Below are 15998 nucleotides of genomic sequence, written 5' to 3' on the forward strand. Positions count from 1 at the left end.
ATAAACTGTGAAAATGTGTGAAATGTTGAGGAATCTCATCAAGTTAGTGTTTTTAAGCATTTTGAATTTATTCCAAAATAATAATTCAAGGCAGTATATATATATAATTTGTGAACTTATGTTCAGGTATTGTTTTTAATAATTAACATTTAACAATTTTTTTATTTTTTGAATCATCAGTCATCAAAGCTCTGTAAATGCTGGTCACAGAGTTGATTACTCACTAAAAGCTCCCACAGATCATGTTTTCAAGTCATTTCAAGTCTTATTTTGAAGTAACAAAGTTGTTATACCTAAGTGTGTGAGTATATATGATGAGACATAGTTCTAACCGGCCCTTCAGTACTAATGTAACATGAAGGCAAAGAGTGATGGGAAACAACTCTGGAATGTGTCCATCACTTTCCCAAGCGGCTGCATGTAACATGCCACATGTAAATGCGAGGCGCAGTGAGAGCAGTGTTCTCTAGACCTTGCCAACAGGAATGGCTATTTAAGACCTCTATCGAGGGGGATATCAGGCATCATTACAGCTACCTTTTATTTCCCAATATCCCATCTTGTAATAGGGCCACATATGGCTCTGCTGAATGCGAATGGCTATTTCTATTTTACCAATCAAGAAAAAAAGAGAAAAGAGTTCATCCTTGAATGGAGTAACAGTCCTATCTTTATTTTTGATTGCAGAATTACTGTCACAAGGCCGCCGACACTCCGGCTCCGACAGAAGGAGACAACAGGCTTTGTTATAAAAGGAACCTCCAAGGTAACAAAAACAGAACTGTGTATGTCTTAAAGGCAGTTTCTGAAAGTATGGCCACAATACGTAAACCTTACACACATTAATATGAGACTAGTGTCACGAAATCATTTATTAACCGTGTTTATGCCTTACATCCAATTCAACTCTGATGACCATGTAAAGACAATAAACTCATAAGTTTTGAATCATAAAGCCAAAAGGGATCATTCATATAGAGAATAATCCACTTAATTATTGCCTTGGCAGCTAGACCTCCAGATATCCATTCACATAAAACAGTAGTCCCACCATTCAATTAATGATTTTGAGAACTCAAATATTTCACATTTTTGTACTGAAAAATCTGTAGAGCGCTTTATTAAACAACATAAGCTGCATATTTCTGCTTTTAACTTTCCACAGTGTGACATTCATAGCAAGTGCATTACTTTAATCTCTTTTTTGTTTGAGTCTAAAAATTAAGTCTTCATTTATTGACATGAGGCCAATGATGCTTTCAAAAGAGCGTAGGTTGTATTGAACCTGAAACATCTATTTAAAGATCCTACATTACACTGTGGTCGTGGAGAATAGATGGCCAAATATAAATCAACCCTTTATTACTACTACTGGTCCCTACTGATACTGAGCTGATGCTTTTATCCAGAGCAACAATATACAATATTTATTACAGTGAAAGTAGCCCTGGAGCAACTTAGTGCCTTGCACAAGGGCTCAATCGTAATGCTTAATGAATGGCTCCTTGCTGGATTCGAACCTGCAACCTTCTGGATACCCTTCCAGATCTTTAAAGGAATACCTCACTAACAATTATAAATAAAACACTGCAAAAGTTCAATAAAAGTGGCCCATATGATTTCAAAAACTATATTCCAAGTCTTCTGATGCCATATGATAGTTTTTTTGTGAGTAACAATTTACACACCAAGTTGACGGTGGGCCCATGATGGCTGTTGTTGAGAGTCTGTCAGTTTTGCATTGGTCCGGTTGGTTTTTTTGTCTGCTTGAACAAGTTAAAGGGGTCATATGATGTTGCTTAAAAGATTTTTTTGTGTGTGTGTATTTGGTGTAATGAAATGTGTTCATGTGGTTTAAGGTAAAAAAAAAAACATTATTTTCCACATACTGTACATTATTGTTTCTCCTCTATGCCCCGCCTTCTGAAACGCGTCGATTTTTACAAAGCTTATTGTTCTGAAAAGAGAGGTATGCTGTGATTGGCCAGCTATCCAGTGCATTGTGATTGGCCGAATACCTCAAGCATGTGACGGAAATGTTACGCCCCTCACCATACTGTGATGCCATCTCCTGGCACGACGAGACAAAACCAATAAACCCATTACAAACAAAGAATTTGTTGCATCCAGTGGGGACATAATTACTGATTATAATGACTTATAATTACTTTTTACGCGTTGCATCACGCCACGTAAACATAAAAGCATGTCTGCATTTGTGATTGGAGAAATCACAAACAACAAGCGCTACTCTACACTGCTCAAAACTCGTGTTTGAATCATCAGTGGAACAGTAAATACAACTTAATCACTGATATCTAGTCGTGTCTTCTTTTGGAAGGCCAAACAAAGTAGTTTCGCTTTCACAACGAAACACAGCGTCACACACGGAGGGCTTGAGTGAGCGGAGGCCGGTTAGAGAACGGCGTGGCCGGCGGGCAACCACTTGTGACGATCCTTGACTGGACTCCGCTTCGTCCATGGTGAAGGCCTATCTGGCGATTCACAGCGCAAAGTCTATGTATTTCCTCAGCGACCAGCATGGATCAACTCTAGGCATGATGAAGCGAATATCATCCTCTTCTAGAAGGCTAAACAAAGTAGTTTCACTTTCATAGTGAAACACACAGCATCTCTCGGCAACAACAATATTACATCGAGAATAAAAGTTATGACTTCTTTCTTTGTTTGAACATTTGGGCGGCATTATGCAAATCTTCCCACATCGTGACATAGACGTGTGGACGTGTTAGAACGAGACGTTTTAGGTAGGAGTGGTTTACTCTTAACTTTTATAAAGAATATCTCTTTGGATTTGAGACTTTAGTCTTTGCAACTTTACAGATCTTCTTCATGCACCAAGAGCTTGTAACACTCCAAAGAGAAAGGAATTATTGAAATCGCACCATATGACCCCTTTAAATCAGCAGCAGAGCTCATTGGTTAGAGAGATCACTCTGATCAGCTGTTTAACTTGGCAAATAGTGCACAAAATGGGGGTGACGAAAGCAAGCACACAACAAAGGAACTTGTCAGATGTCTGTGGTGCGCAAGGTATGAAAATGCTAAGCAAGCGCTGCTTTGTTTACAGTTTGTATATGCACAGTCCTAGCTCTTCTGGTTTTAACACAGACTACTGCCACCTAGTGGTATGGAGAGTTTTTGTTTCTTGCACAGGCACAGAATGTTCGTCCTGGTTGGCCCAGACCGCAGCAACATGAGTGACACCACTGTCAGCTTTTGTTGCCGCTAGTTCTTTGATGTCAGTTTGGTGTGTCACAGCCTTAAATGAGAGGAGTTTAATTATTTAAACGTCATCACAGAAAGCTATTTTATGACTGTGTCATATCAGACCGCTTTTATGGTGCTTTTCTTGGTCATTTCTGGAGTTTAACTGTATAGAAAAGCTAAGAGATTGTGCAAAATAACTCTTTTGTGCACTGTGCTAGAAAGTGTAAATATGCCCATGGACTGCTTTTATGATGTTAGACAATCTGCTAAACTTCTAAGAAGTTATGGTCCCTGGAAGTAAGATTACCATACCGGTTTCAATGACACTTGAACTATCCCTTTAAACCAACTAGCAAAATATGGAGTAATTAATTCATATGAAGCACTAAGCGGTCAGTCACCTTGCCGTCACAGTGGGAGGATTCCGAAACCATATGAATATTTTCACATTTACATAGTCTATCTGTGCTTTAACCTTTCACTGCAGTCCGTGATGATGAGCAGGCACACATGGTGCCTTTGATCTACCTCTGCACCGCCCGGAGAAAGAGCGATAGAGAGAGAGAATTCAAATAAAGAGAGAGCACTGTATTTGAGATGTGGTTTGCGATGCAGCAGTGGTATTGTGTGTATAGAACTTTGTATGGAAAGCCATAGTGCACTACCCCCTCACTTCACCTCCATACTGAAGTGAGTGCTCTCCACGGTCAGGCAGACCCATCTAAACCTCTAATTGCTTCACAGGCCGAAAGGCATATGAAAGATTAATTGAAAAGGGGTGAATGTGAGCTTGCTGCTCTGAGCAGGTCTGCAGACATGCTACTGTCACTCTCTGTCAATCCACTGCTCTCTTTTCCTTTCTCCCTCACTACCTCAACTAGCTTAAACAACCTCAAGTCTAATCAGACTCTTTGCATCCTGATTTAGGTGCACAGCATTAACTTTTTTGTTTGACACAAACTCGCAAAACTCACGTCACAATGATAGGGTGATGTGAAGTAGTTGCTAATACAAATACTACTACTACTACTAATATATAATAATACTACTACTAATAATAACAACAAAAATAATAACAATTATTATTATTAATTTTTTTTTCTATAATAATAATTATTACTATTATAGAGGGAGGCAGTACTATCAAAATGATATATCACTATGTGTGCATAATCTTATTATTTACTAATACTTATTATTATTATTATTATTATTATTATATACTGTCACCATTTTATAAAATAACTTATCAAGTGATATTAGATAAAAAAATAAAAATATATATATTGTATTATAGTTTTTTTTGTAACAATTTACAATAAGGTTCCATTTGTTAATGTTAGTTAATGTATTAACTAACATGGAGAATACATTTATTACAGTATTTATTAACCTTGGTCAATGTTAGTCAATAAAAAAAACACAGATGTTCATTGTTATTTCATTTTAATTCACAGTGCATTAACTATTGTTAACAAGCACAACTTTTGATTTTAATAATGCATTAGTAAATGTAAAACAATTAACATTAGCTAAGATTATTAAATGCTGTAGAAGTATTGTTCATGCTTAGTTCGTGCTAACTAAAGTAGTTAACTAATGTTAACTAATGAACCTTATTGTAAAGTGTTACTGTTTTTTTGGTATATATTAAATAATGTGTTAAGGTCTACTTATTTGACAATTAAATACTTTACAAATTGCATGACATCACATTTGATTATTATTTTTTATGTATTTAAAAATGTATGTATGCAAACCATGCAAAGCTGAACATGCTAAAGCTAACAACAACACACTGCATTTGAAATGCCTTTTTTAAACTTAACTGAACGGCAAATGCTTCTGTGTAGTTAAAAAAAGTTACGTTAAATGCTCCATTTAAGACAATAGTACATAGTGTACATCATTTAAAATGTAACACTTGTCTTATTTGAGACATATTTCAGCCTGCCACACATACAATTTTATTTATATCATCACACTGTATATATCATAAATGACCATCTTACATTAGCAGATAATTCTGACAGCAGTCAAGCTTAAAATCACATTCAATGCAAAGTCTTTCTGATTTTTTGGAAAGATTTATTATACACCTTGTGAAAATCGCTAGTCAGACTGCTTAGAAACTGCTTCTTAAGAAGCAACACAATTTGAGGCATCACTCATGTCCGCAGTACATTTGTTAACATCTCTAACCCTGAGTGTGAGCCATAGTAATAGTAATACTTGCCTTCACTATTATCACGCACCACTATGAGACAAAGCACTCCAGGCATTGTTTTCTCTCAATATACTGAGTCGGAGCAAGAGAAGGATGCTTCATTTGCTTGGATCTTTAATTGGAAGGAGGGTGAAGGTGCAGAGGGTAGATTAGACAGACAGGAATCCTATTACCCCCGGTGTGACTCAATTCCACTGGAACAGCATTGATCATAACCAACACGACAGTTGGTGGAGCCTCGCCTCCAAAGCCACAAAAAAATCCGTGGTTGTTTAGTACGATTTTTTTATATCCCCCTTCACACAAATTAGACAGTTGGTGGAGCCTCGCCTCCAAAGCCACAAAAAAATCCGTGGTTGTTCCAGAGACTAGAAGAGAGAAAAACAAACATCATCTTGCTTTTGTGATTTAAAAATCTAGACGACAAGCAGCAACGTGAGAAAGTCTATATTCTCCAGCTCTTTTCAAAAGGATGATGTCATCGGTCTACACACAGCCAGTCCTGGGAGAAATTCATAATCCGACATACCTGCCACTCATCCATCACTCACTCGTGTGAAATAACCTTTAGAAACCCTCTCTACAAGAATGTAGTCCATGCCCCTGCATTCCAAGGTGCACGTCCATAGCTCGCGGTGCTTAATCATACTTATGATGAGATACAAAACGATGTGAAGCTCTCACTCGCAAAAAACACGGAGGGGGAAACCCAGCCAGCTGCAGTGGGAGTGGAAGTCCCAGGGGTAACCGCTACAGATCTGTGAGCAGTATGAAAAATACACTGGCAGGTGGGATATGATATTCCACTGCCGGTGAGGGTAGGAAGCAAGGTCTAATGGAGTGAAATCCACAGGAAGGGTTTTGGTGCAGCGTTGCATGACAGTAAAGGAGACATGACACGATAGACCTGAGATTTGAGGCGATGGAGATGTTTGGGTTGTGCTGGAAGTGGGTTGATGGGGGATCCAGGTAAGCGACTGCCTGCATTGCTCTCAGTCTAGTAGATTATTCACAGATATAGTATGTGACTGGAATGGAAACTCAAAAAAAACTGAGGAAATGGAGAGAGAAAGCATTTACTCACACACATAGAGACTAGTCTTGAGAATTACAGTTTATTTTAGTCTGATGGTGATAAGTTTCATTTAAGAAGTCACTGTGATGTCATCACTTTCTAGACAAATAAATGCATATGTAGGCCCTGCCCCAAATGACACCCTAAGCCACTTGTGGCCATCTTATGATTGCACACTTTTGTGATATAATGCCGCTTTGACTATAGGGTAGAGGTCTGCTGTGGAACGCCTCAGATCTACCCTGCAGAGTTGAGCTCCAACCAGCTCCAACACTCTTGCCTGGACGTTTCTAGTCAGCCTGAAGACACTGATTAGCTGATTATGCATCAGCCATCATAAGTTTACAAGACAACAAGTTCATGTAAAATATGCCAAATATGCCAACTCGGAAGCATTTGGACTCGATCTTGAATTGGACTCAACCTACTCAAGTCTCAGCCTGGACTTGGACTTGAATGAGCTGGTTTTGACTACAACACTAAATTCATGCACATATTTAGCATTAAGGGTCTGTTCTTTGACCCCATCGCCTGGTTGTGTAATTGGGTGTTAAAAAAAAAAATCACATTGAAAGGACTCAAACCATATCTAATGGTCACAATATCAGAGACCACTTGATTTAAGCCAGTAAGCAACAATTTAGCAATCTACTGACCACCTACAGTAAAACACTCTAGCATACACCCAGAACAACCTAGCAACTGCATTCATGCCATGTTGATATTACAGCAATAACAAGATTCCGTCTTGTAAAAAGCATTAATGCCCTTGTAGAGCTCATAATCACCACTTGTAACAGTTTCTGAGAGCTCCTATTTGACTTCTGCAACGTCGCACAGAAAATAGAGCTGGCCTCAGCAGTAAAAAGTAGTAACATTCTTTTATCTTGTAATATTTCTGTTTTATAATTCCTATAATTCACTATGGCTAATGCCCTAGATATGCAAGATTAATCTAAAAAAAAAAAAAAAAAATAGTTTAATGTAGTTATCACAGATTTGGGTGACTAATGTCTAACATCCTGCTAAAAAGCTAATTTATTAATAAAGCATTTGCATAATGACTGTTACTTATTATATTGTGCTTTGTCTACTGATTACTCCAATTGACCCTTTTCAAAGACCCGCCCCCTTTAGTTACTGTTGCTACATCCGATAAGCCATGGAACCCTCACGTCACACATCATGTTCTCACAAAGTAAAAAATACATCGCGGAGGAAAGAGGAAACGGACAACGCGTCCACAGACAAGACAGAGCAGGTTACTTTAGCTATGAAACAAATCTTATATATCAGACTTTGTCATTTTTTTTAATACATTCAAACAATAAAAGCCATTTTGTGGTCTCAGTTTAAGCGGCACGTGAACTGATCATCTCTTGAAATAAACATGAATGAACATCACAAGGTATCTTGTTTCAACTGTGGAAAGACGTAAATACACACCATTTTTCAAGTTCAAGTCCACTGATGTTAGTCTACTCTCCTGTCTGGTTTGTTTGTCAGACAAAATGGCAGATTTGGCATTATGATTGCTCGGATCGCCTGTCAATCAAACTCCCAGCGAAGGGTCAATAACAGAAATGTATTTTGCTGTTAATAGTGTTGAATAGAAACTGATAATTTTATAAGAAAGTGAAACTGACTATGGAAGAAGAAAGCTTATACTGGCTGTAGTCATGTTTGTGTGATGCTGAAATTGCGATGCATAATAAAACTGTTATGATTGCGATCAAACACATATCATAACTACAAATAACCATAAACATTGGTGTTCATGTGCTTGCATAGAGTGTGTTTATGTCCAAGAATGATACGCTCAACCCAATACAATCCCAACCCGCATCCATAAAGTGCCTATGTTCTTACCCTCACACACAGGGCAGCACTCTCCAGGCACAGTGACAGGATTGAGACAGCTGTGGCCGCAGGCAGCTGCCACACAGCGGGCCTCTCCACTCACACACTGGCAGAAGGTACAGTCATCCTCACGCCAATGGTCCCCGTGGGCCAGGATCTGCCCATTCACATAACAGCCGGCTAAATTGAGCACTGGGTAGATGGGGTCTATATGGAAGAAGTTAAGAGAACAGAAAGACATGATGATGATAATAGCTGCCACACATCAGTACTGAACATCCTGCAAAATCTACCCTGCTGGAAAAGTCAGTTTAAGCCAGGGCTTCTCAAGGTCCACTTTTCTGCAGTTTAGCTCCAACCTTGATCAAACTTACATGCCAGTAACTTTCTAGTCATCCTGAAGACCTTGATTAGCTTGTTCGGGTGTGTTTGATTAGGGTTGGAGGTAAACTCTGCAGGAAAGTGGACTGATCATCTCTTCCTCTTCACTAGTTATAGCATGAAATAAACATGAATGAACATCAGAAGATATTTTGTTTCAACTGTGGAAAGACATACATACACACCATTTTTCAAGTTCAAGTTCACTAATGTTAGTCTACTCTCCTGTCTGGTGGACCTTAAGGACCAGAACTTTGGTTTGAGCTGTTTAAGAACATGGCAGATGGTTTGTACAACTGGTGGCTGGTTTGTTGCTGGTTAAAGATGATCTACAAGTTCGCACAAGCTAATGACCAATTTAGGTAAACTAATAACTAATTAGGACCAGCTAATGACCAGCTGGGACAAATTTTGACCAACTCCGCAAACTTAGGACTTACTAAATGATTTGATAATAAGACAAAACAAACATTAAAATAAGTGTAAACATCATTAAACATATTATATTTCATATTTTAATTCATCTTCTCAAAAACAATTTTCACTGAAAAATGAGAATTCTCACATTCCTGGAAAACATGGATATATATAGTAAAGTCTAATTGTAAAATTGTGATTTCTAAAACTGGAAAGTCATGTAAATGCCAAAGTCTAAAAAAATTAATCAGGTAGAAATTGTGTGTAAAAATATTTGATGAACAACTTGAAATAACATGGGGACTTTGAATATTGTTGTGGACAGTGGGGCCCCCAAAAAGTTTGAGAACCACTGATCTATGTTGGTGATTAAAATGATTTACCTCCTTCATAAGCCAAGACAGCTTATGAGTCAGCATACAGAGTCATACAAGCTTACATTTACCGTGAGCCATCTAACTTTAGTTGGCTGATTTCATTTGTTTAATTCATGGCAGTAAAACTCTCAGGAGGAAAGCTACAGGGGACTGAGGGAGTTGCTTTTTAATTAACTACATAACAGCAAAATCATTCGCAAACTAATTTCAACATGACCACAATCTGATAAATATAGCACGAGCAGAAAATGTAGCATGGTAATTCCAAGCAGTAATGTATTGGACAACAAAACCTACCCACAAGAGAAGCATAGCAATCGAAATTACATGCTCCCTGGCAGCCTATTACAGGTTGTCTACAAAATAAAACAATGAACAGTTTCCCTGAACTAATTAGTCCTGGATGCTCGCTGAATTGGGAGAATGCAAGCACACAAAGAATTTATCCTTCAATTTTATGTCCAATCCACAGAATCTTCCCCATCATGTAATGTAAAATGCACAATATCCTTGGAGAAGTTAAAAAACTAGTCACGGCACAATTGCTTCAGACTCTAGTTTTGGACCTGAACGACACTGTTCATTAAAATTCACAAAAATCACCTCAATTACAGGCAGAACATCAACAGCAAATGCAAAACAGGCCCTAAGGCACAAGGCTAATGCTAAAGACAGCTTGATATCATTTGGAGAAATGTGCACATATGCCTGCTTACGCTTTAAAAAACCAGTTTATGAAGAACAGGAATATTTTGTCTTTCCACAGCTACTGCAAGGGTCATCTAACCTTCACAGACAGGGCAGCACTCTCCGTCAGGGACGTAGTAGCGTTCGCAGTGGAGGACGCCGCACTGGGCTGTAAAGCACACGGACACCCCACCCTGACAGCGGCAGAAGCGACAGGCGTCCATCCTGAACATGTCCCCGTCAAGGTACTCCACTCCGTTGAAAGTGCAGGCCAGCTTTGTCTCTGCAAAACACAGTAATCAGGATGCAGTGCATTAGAGGCTGTCTCATGTATGACTGACAGCACAACAAAACAAACAGGGTCTTGATGACAGGGTCAGGAAGAATAGTTAGTTATGGGGTACGCAGGGACCTAAACGGTGTGCATTTGTGTCTGAGAGAGCTTTTAGCAGCCGAGTTTCAGATAGCTGTGGAATTGATGCTTACTGGTCACCATGGCAACCCTTAGGTACCAAATTCCCCTTTCAGCACATGCATTACAATGTCTACACTTGTGTACATAAGAATAGCCTGCTTTTTGTTCCAAAATGAAGCTTAATGAAGGTCTTTTTATATGTAATCAAACTCTGAGGACTTTGGTTAATGCAGTTATATAAAAATATAATAAGATAAGATAAAGATAAAATAAAAGATAAAATAAAATAACATTTACGGTGGTTGTGAAAGAGAACTCCAAACAAAGAATTAACACCTCTAAAAAAAAAGACACTAAACTGCAAAAAATAAAATAAAATAAAATCCAGTTCTTAATTAGCATCTTTGTCATCTTGTCTTTTTTTTTTGGTAAATTAACACATTCAGTTCTAGAAAAGTAAAGAATTGATCACAAATAGAACTGAAAGACACAGAACTCAATGCAAATCTGCAATAAAAACTAAAACAACTTTCCCCACACTTTATTGTCATATTGTGATATTTCGATGTGTTGAGATTTGATGATGATTACATTGCATCTTAAAAAATACTGTAAATGACATACTTTTGCCAAATGTCTCATGTGATTTTGATTTATAAATAACCTGTGTGTGTGTGTATATGTGTGTGTGTATATATATATATATATATATATATATATATATATATATATATATATATATATATAATTGTGAAATATTATTAACATTTCTAAATAATGGTTTTCTATTCTAATATACTTCAAAATATTATTTATTCCTTTGGTGGAAAAGCAGAATTTTCATCAGCAATTACTCCAACCTTCAGTGTCACATGATCCTTCAGAAGTCTTTTTAATATACTGATATATTATCAGTGCTGGAAACGGCTGTGCTGCTTTATATGTTTTTGGAACTTGTGATACTTCTTTCAAGGTTCTCTGATGAATAAAAAGGTAAAAAGAACAGCATTTATTAACAATATAAGTCTTTACTATCACTGTTTATCAATTTAACATATCCTTGGTTAATAAAAAATTCTAAAAAAAAGAATAGAAATGTACAGTCCTTCGTACTGTCCTTTAAGCAAGATAAATTAAGAAGAAAAATTAAGATTAAAAATGTTGCTTAGGTCGGTCTTATGATAAATTAGGAGATAAATCATTAGTTTTTATTTATATAAATTAGACAAACATCTTGTTTTACATTTACTTTTAGTCAAATAAATAGTTTTGAGTATTAGTGATAAATATGGAAAAATATTGTTTAGCTTAATAAAAATAACAGTTAAATTTTACTTTTTCTTTTTTTTTTTTTTTAATCAGTGACTGTAATTCTTTTAAATTTTTAACATCAAGACATGTTTGATTCCGGAAAAGCGTGTCACTTCCCCATCTTGTGCTTATGTTGAAAGATGCCAAACACGTCCTTGAAAACCTCTGATCACAACAAATTTGACGTACCCAAGTCGTCTGAAGGAACTGCTTGTGACAAACAAGAGGCCTTGTAACATTCCATAAAATCCTATCAAACGAAACATGGACAGAATATCAAAGCAATCCATTAAAAGAGGAATTATTAGAAACCTGGAGCCAACAAAAAGCACCCAAGTGGGAATTGATCTCTGCACACATAACTGTTGAAAGATCAGCCAAATGCGGTGCACAGCGTTTTTAATTCCTGTGAATAATTTTCTCAATTAGTATAGGCTCAGTGAATTACCCAATAATCCAATGTGGCAACTGTGAGGTTGTCACAATAGACAGGCTTCACAGAGGACTGTGTGAATTTGCTCAGTTTTCTAATCAAAGTTTTTTTTTGTTCCATCAGCCTGGGTCTGTCACTCTCCTCTCTGTGACTTCTACCGCTTCTGAAAGCGGCAACTAATTGGAAGGAGCTGCTTAAAATCAATGCACAAAAGAAAAAAAAGTAATTAAAGAAATAACCCCTTGCCATTTGACAGCGGTAAAGGAATCAGATGCTAAAAGGAGTTGTACAGGTGTAGTTGAGATGTCTATTAAAGGACAGCTCTCTAGAAATGTAATATGTCAAGTGTCTTGTGTTAAAGTGTTGCCTGTGTTGTATGATCGTAAAGATACAGTATGCCAGAACGATGAGCAGAAGGATTCCGAGCTGTTATTAATAAAATATAACAGGTTTAATTGGGTATCACACAATTTTCAGGAACAGAAGGCATTAGATGTGTGCTATCTGGGCAATTAGCTAAGGCATAGTAGGTCATCAAAAGGTCATTAGCTTTTAGTGTGAAATCCAAGATGATGAAGAGTAATTACTTATTACACTAGCAACAGCAATACATCAATATTTCCTACACATGTTGGAAAGCAACTGAATAAAAGTAATAATCCAATAAGTAATTGAACACAAGTAAAAATGGTGAAATTATTAAAAAAATGATCAGTATAGTTTTAAGTTCTTGTGTATGGTGAATTTGCTGTGATTCTGTAAAAAATAGATAAACTAATTATTTTGAATTCTTGTTACAGCTAATAACAGTTAATTAGTCCAAAAAAGTATTCCCTAATTCTTTTGAGTAATTTTGAATGTTAAATTACTTCAAAAATTATTCTTCTGAATATATGATTATTGTGTTAATTTATTTAAAACAATTTTTTTGTTTTAATTTTTATTTATTGATAATTTTGAGTAATTTCAAATGTTTATTTATTGATTCTTTGAGACCTTTGCAAACAGTTCATTGTGGAAAAAAACACTCAACAATTTTTTTGAGTCCTTGCAAACAGTAAATTGGTTAAAATAGATTAATTAATTCATTAAAATCCTTGTAAACTGTGAGTTGTTTTAAAAAACAACAACAACAACTCTGCGATTCTTTTCAATCCTTGCAAATTTAGACATTTCTCAGTTCAAGTTTAGTCCTAATTGAGGATCCACACTATTCTTTGCTGAATAAATAATGCAAAATTAAATATTTTAAAAACATATTGCCCTCCTAAATAGCTTTAGTACAGTAAGCTGTACTTTTTCAAGGACAGCACAGTGGTTTAAAGGAACAGTACATCCAAAAAAGAGAATTATGTCAAGAAAGAAAAAAATGTTTGCAATAACATGAGGGAGAGAATGTCATTTTTGGGTGAACTAACTATCCCTTTTAACTACTTTAGATTGTAAGTATCTTGTAAATCTGGCAGCTACAGTTTTTTAAGTAGTTTCCTCAAAACTGCTCACTACCCTAGACTATTAATTCCCCAGCCAGTTCTCTACACTAACCCGTTCTGCTCATTTCCTACAAACTCGCTTTCCCTCAACCCATATCCTACTAATGTTATTTTTCACATTCCCAACTCAATTAACCACCCTATCCTGCCCATTCACTTCCCAATTTCCCCTATCCTACATATTCCCTACCCAATTAACTAAGACTTACAAACAATATCATTAAAAAAATCAAAATACTTAAGTTCACATTCAGACAGTCTGTGCAAGCAATAAGAGTAAACAGGATTGGCTTGATCTCTGCAATTAAGGGGCTAACGCTTGAGACTTGACTCAAGCTTTAAAACACCCCTCTGGACCTAATTATAGAAATAAATAGTGCTGTGGTGGTGGAAAGAGTGAAAAAAAACTGTTTATATATATACTTTGTATTTTGATTGCAAGGGTATATGAACACACTTCATACATATTGTTTGTTGCATTTTGTGGGAAGAAGTTCCATTTGAAGTGACAACCTGGAACGCAACATTTCACGTTTTTGTTTTAAATGCAATTCACCTTTTTTCATTTATCTTAATGACTAATGAGCTTCATCCCACAAGCACGATGGTGCCGCCACAACTACAACCAGTTGTGGCAGAGGTGAATAATTAGTGGAAGCATGAGTAATAGTTACATCAGCATCTTGACCTACCCAGATGTTCAATTCAGTGGCCCAACCCAAATGGATCTCATTCTTTAAAAATTACACAAGTGGCCACATCACAGTGTTGAGTCTTTTAGAGGTGACATGGTAACAGCAAGGAACAACCCGTTTCTTTGTTTTGTCTCACTGAATGTTAGTGTTTATGTAAAACGGCTGCTTTAAACCCCCACTGCATCTCGTAAGTTTTCAAGATAAAGCCTGACCTAAGCCGTCTGGATGCAACAAAAGATTTGTAGGAGAGCAGATAGCATACTCGCACCTACTTGTTTTTGCTGGCTGTTGTGACCTCACAGAAAAAGAAAAAAAAATTGCAGAGAAATGGTAAAAGGGAGAATCTGGCTTTCCTGTTGCATTACTGTTTTTGAAGGGCAAACAATAAATGCTGGTGCGTAAACAGCTGGCCGAGGCTCATGGAGAGCTGGTGTCCGCTCTAGAGCTTATCCCTCTCTCACCACAGTAGGACAAGCTGGTTGTTGAACAAATATGCAAAGTTTGTCAGGCTTGAGCTGGTGGGTCCATTTCTCAACCCACTGGCTGCCTTGATTTGGGACTTTACCCATCACAAAGGATTATAGAACTGCATCAAATTCCTTCATAGTTTTATGGGAAAGTTTTTGACTTGGATTTATTCCCGAATTCTCTGCCATTAGGGATTGGGCGTCGTGTAGGGAGAACAAACTTGAATGAATTCTGTTTAATATTTGGAATTTCTCAGAAACTGTGGATCTGAGTAAACTTTTTGAAAGAAATCTGTAGATGGCCACAGCTGTTCTAGCATGGAGTGGGGTTAATTTCCAGATGTTCTTCACTGCCAAACAGCTATACTGTTGTGTTCAAAAAAGGTGAAGGGTGCATTAGCTCAAGAAAAAAAGTATAACTAACACAAAAATGCCAGTTAGTTTAATACCAGTTGGAGACTATAGTATCTGCATCAGTTCCTCTCAAGTCTTTATCGACACCTTCAGAAGCACAAAGATGAATGATGAACAAAGTCACCAAGGTGCTCAGATCCAGTGTTGTAAACCCACTCAGTCCATAAACAGCAGTTCAATACCACTCTAGCAATTGTGGTTTCTGACTGCAACAGATTTAATTAAATATGACACAAAAAAACCTTAAAATCACATCGCCTTTTGTGTCAAAAGTGTGAACATTTCTCTCTTTTCTCTCCCAGCGACACATTCAGACAAGAAGAACTATGAACAGGTATATATATATATATATATATATATATATATATATATATATATATATATATGTAAAAATCTTGATTTGACAGTTTCTTTTATTCTGTTCTGTTTTGAAGGTTTTAGTCTTAGCACATTTTAAATTCAAAATCAAAATAATACCATGAGTAGTTTTGCACAAGCAGTGAAGCAGTGTTTGT

At 36.8% G+C, this 15998-nt stretch overlaps 1 protein-coding gene and 1 long non-coding RNA gene across 2 annotated transcripts in view; one reads left to right on the top strand and one right to left on the bottom strand.

Annotated features, from left to right (window-relative positions):
* The window catches only part of LOC109108513 (cysteine-rich motor neuron 1 protein-like), a 110294-nt gene that overhangs the window by 23108 nt on the left and 71188 nt on the right, over positions 1-15998 (bottom strand). The window contains exons 6-7 of the mRNA XM_042774317.1: positions 10356-10538; positions 8403-8600 (exon numbers count right to left, since the gene is read on the bottom strand). Of these exons, the coding sequence (XP_042630251.1) occupies positions 8403-8600; positions 10356-10538 (381 nt within the window). The remainder of the gene's footprint in view (positions 1-8402; positions 8601-10355; positions 10539-15998) is intronic.
* Positions 686-10469, top strand: LOC122148188. The gene is made up of 3 exons (XR_006162169.1): positions 686-766; positions 8415-8509; positions 10335-10469. It is a non-coding gene; the product is annotated as an uncharacterized LOC122148188 (long non-coding RNA).

The sequence above is a fragment of the Cyprinus carpio genome, chromosome A17 (genome assembly GCF_018340385.1).
Source record: "Cyprinus carpio isolate SPL01 chromosome A17, ASM1834038v1, whole genome shotgun sequence".
Lineage (NCBI taxonomy): Eukaryota > Metazoa > Chordata > Actinopteri > Cypriniformes > Cyprinidae > Cyprinus > Cyprinus carpio.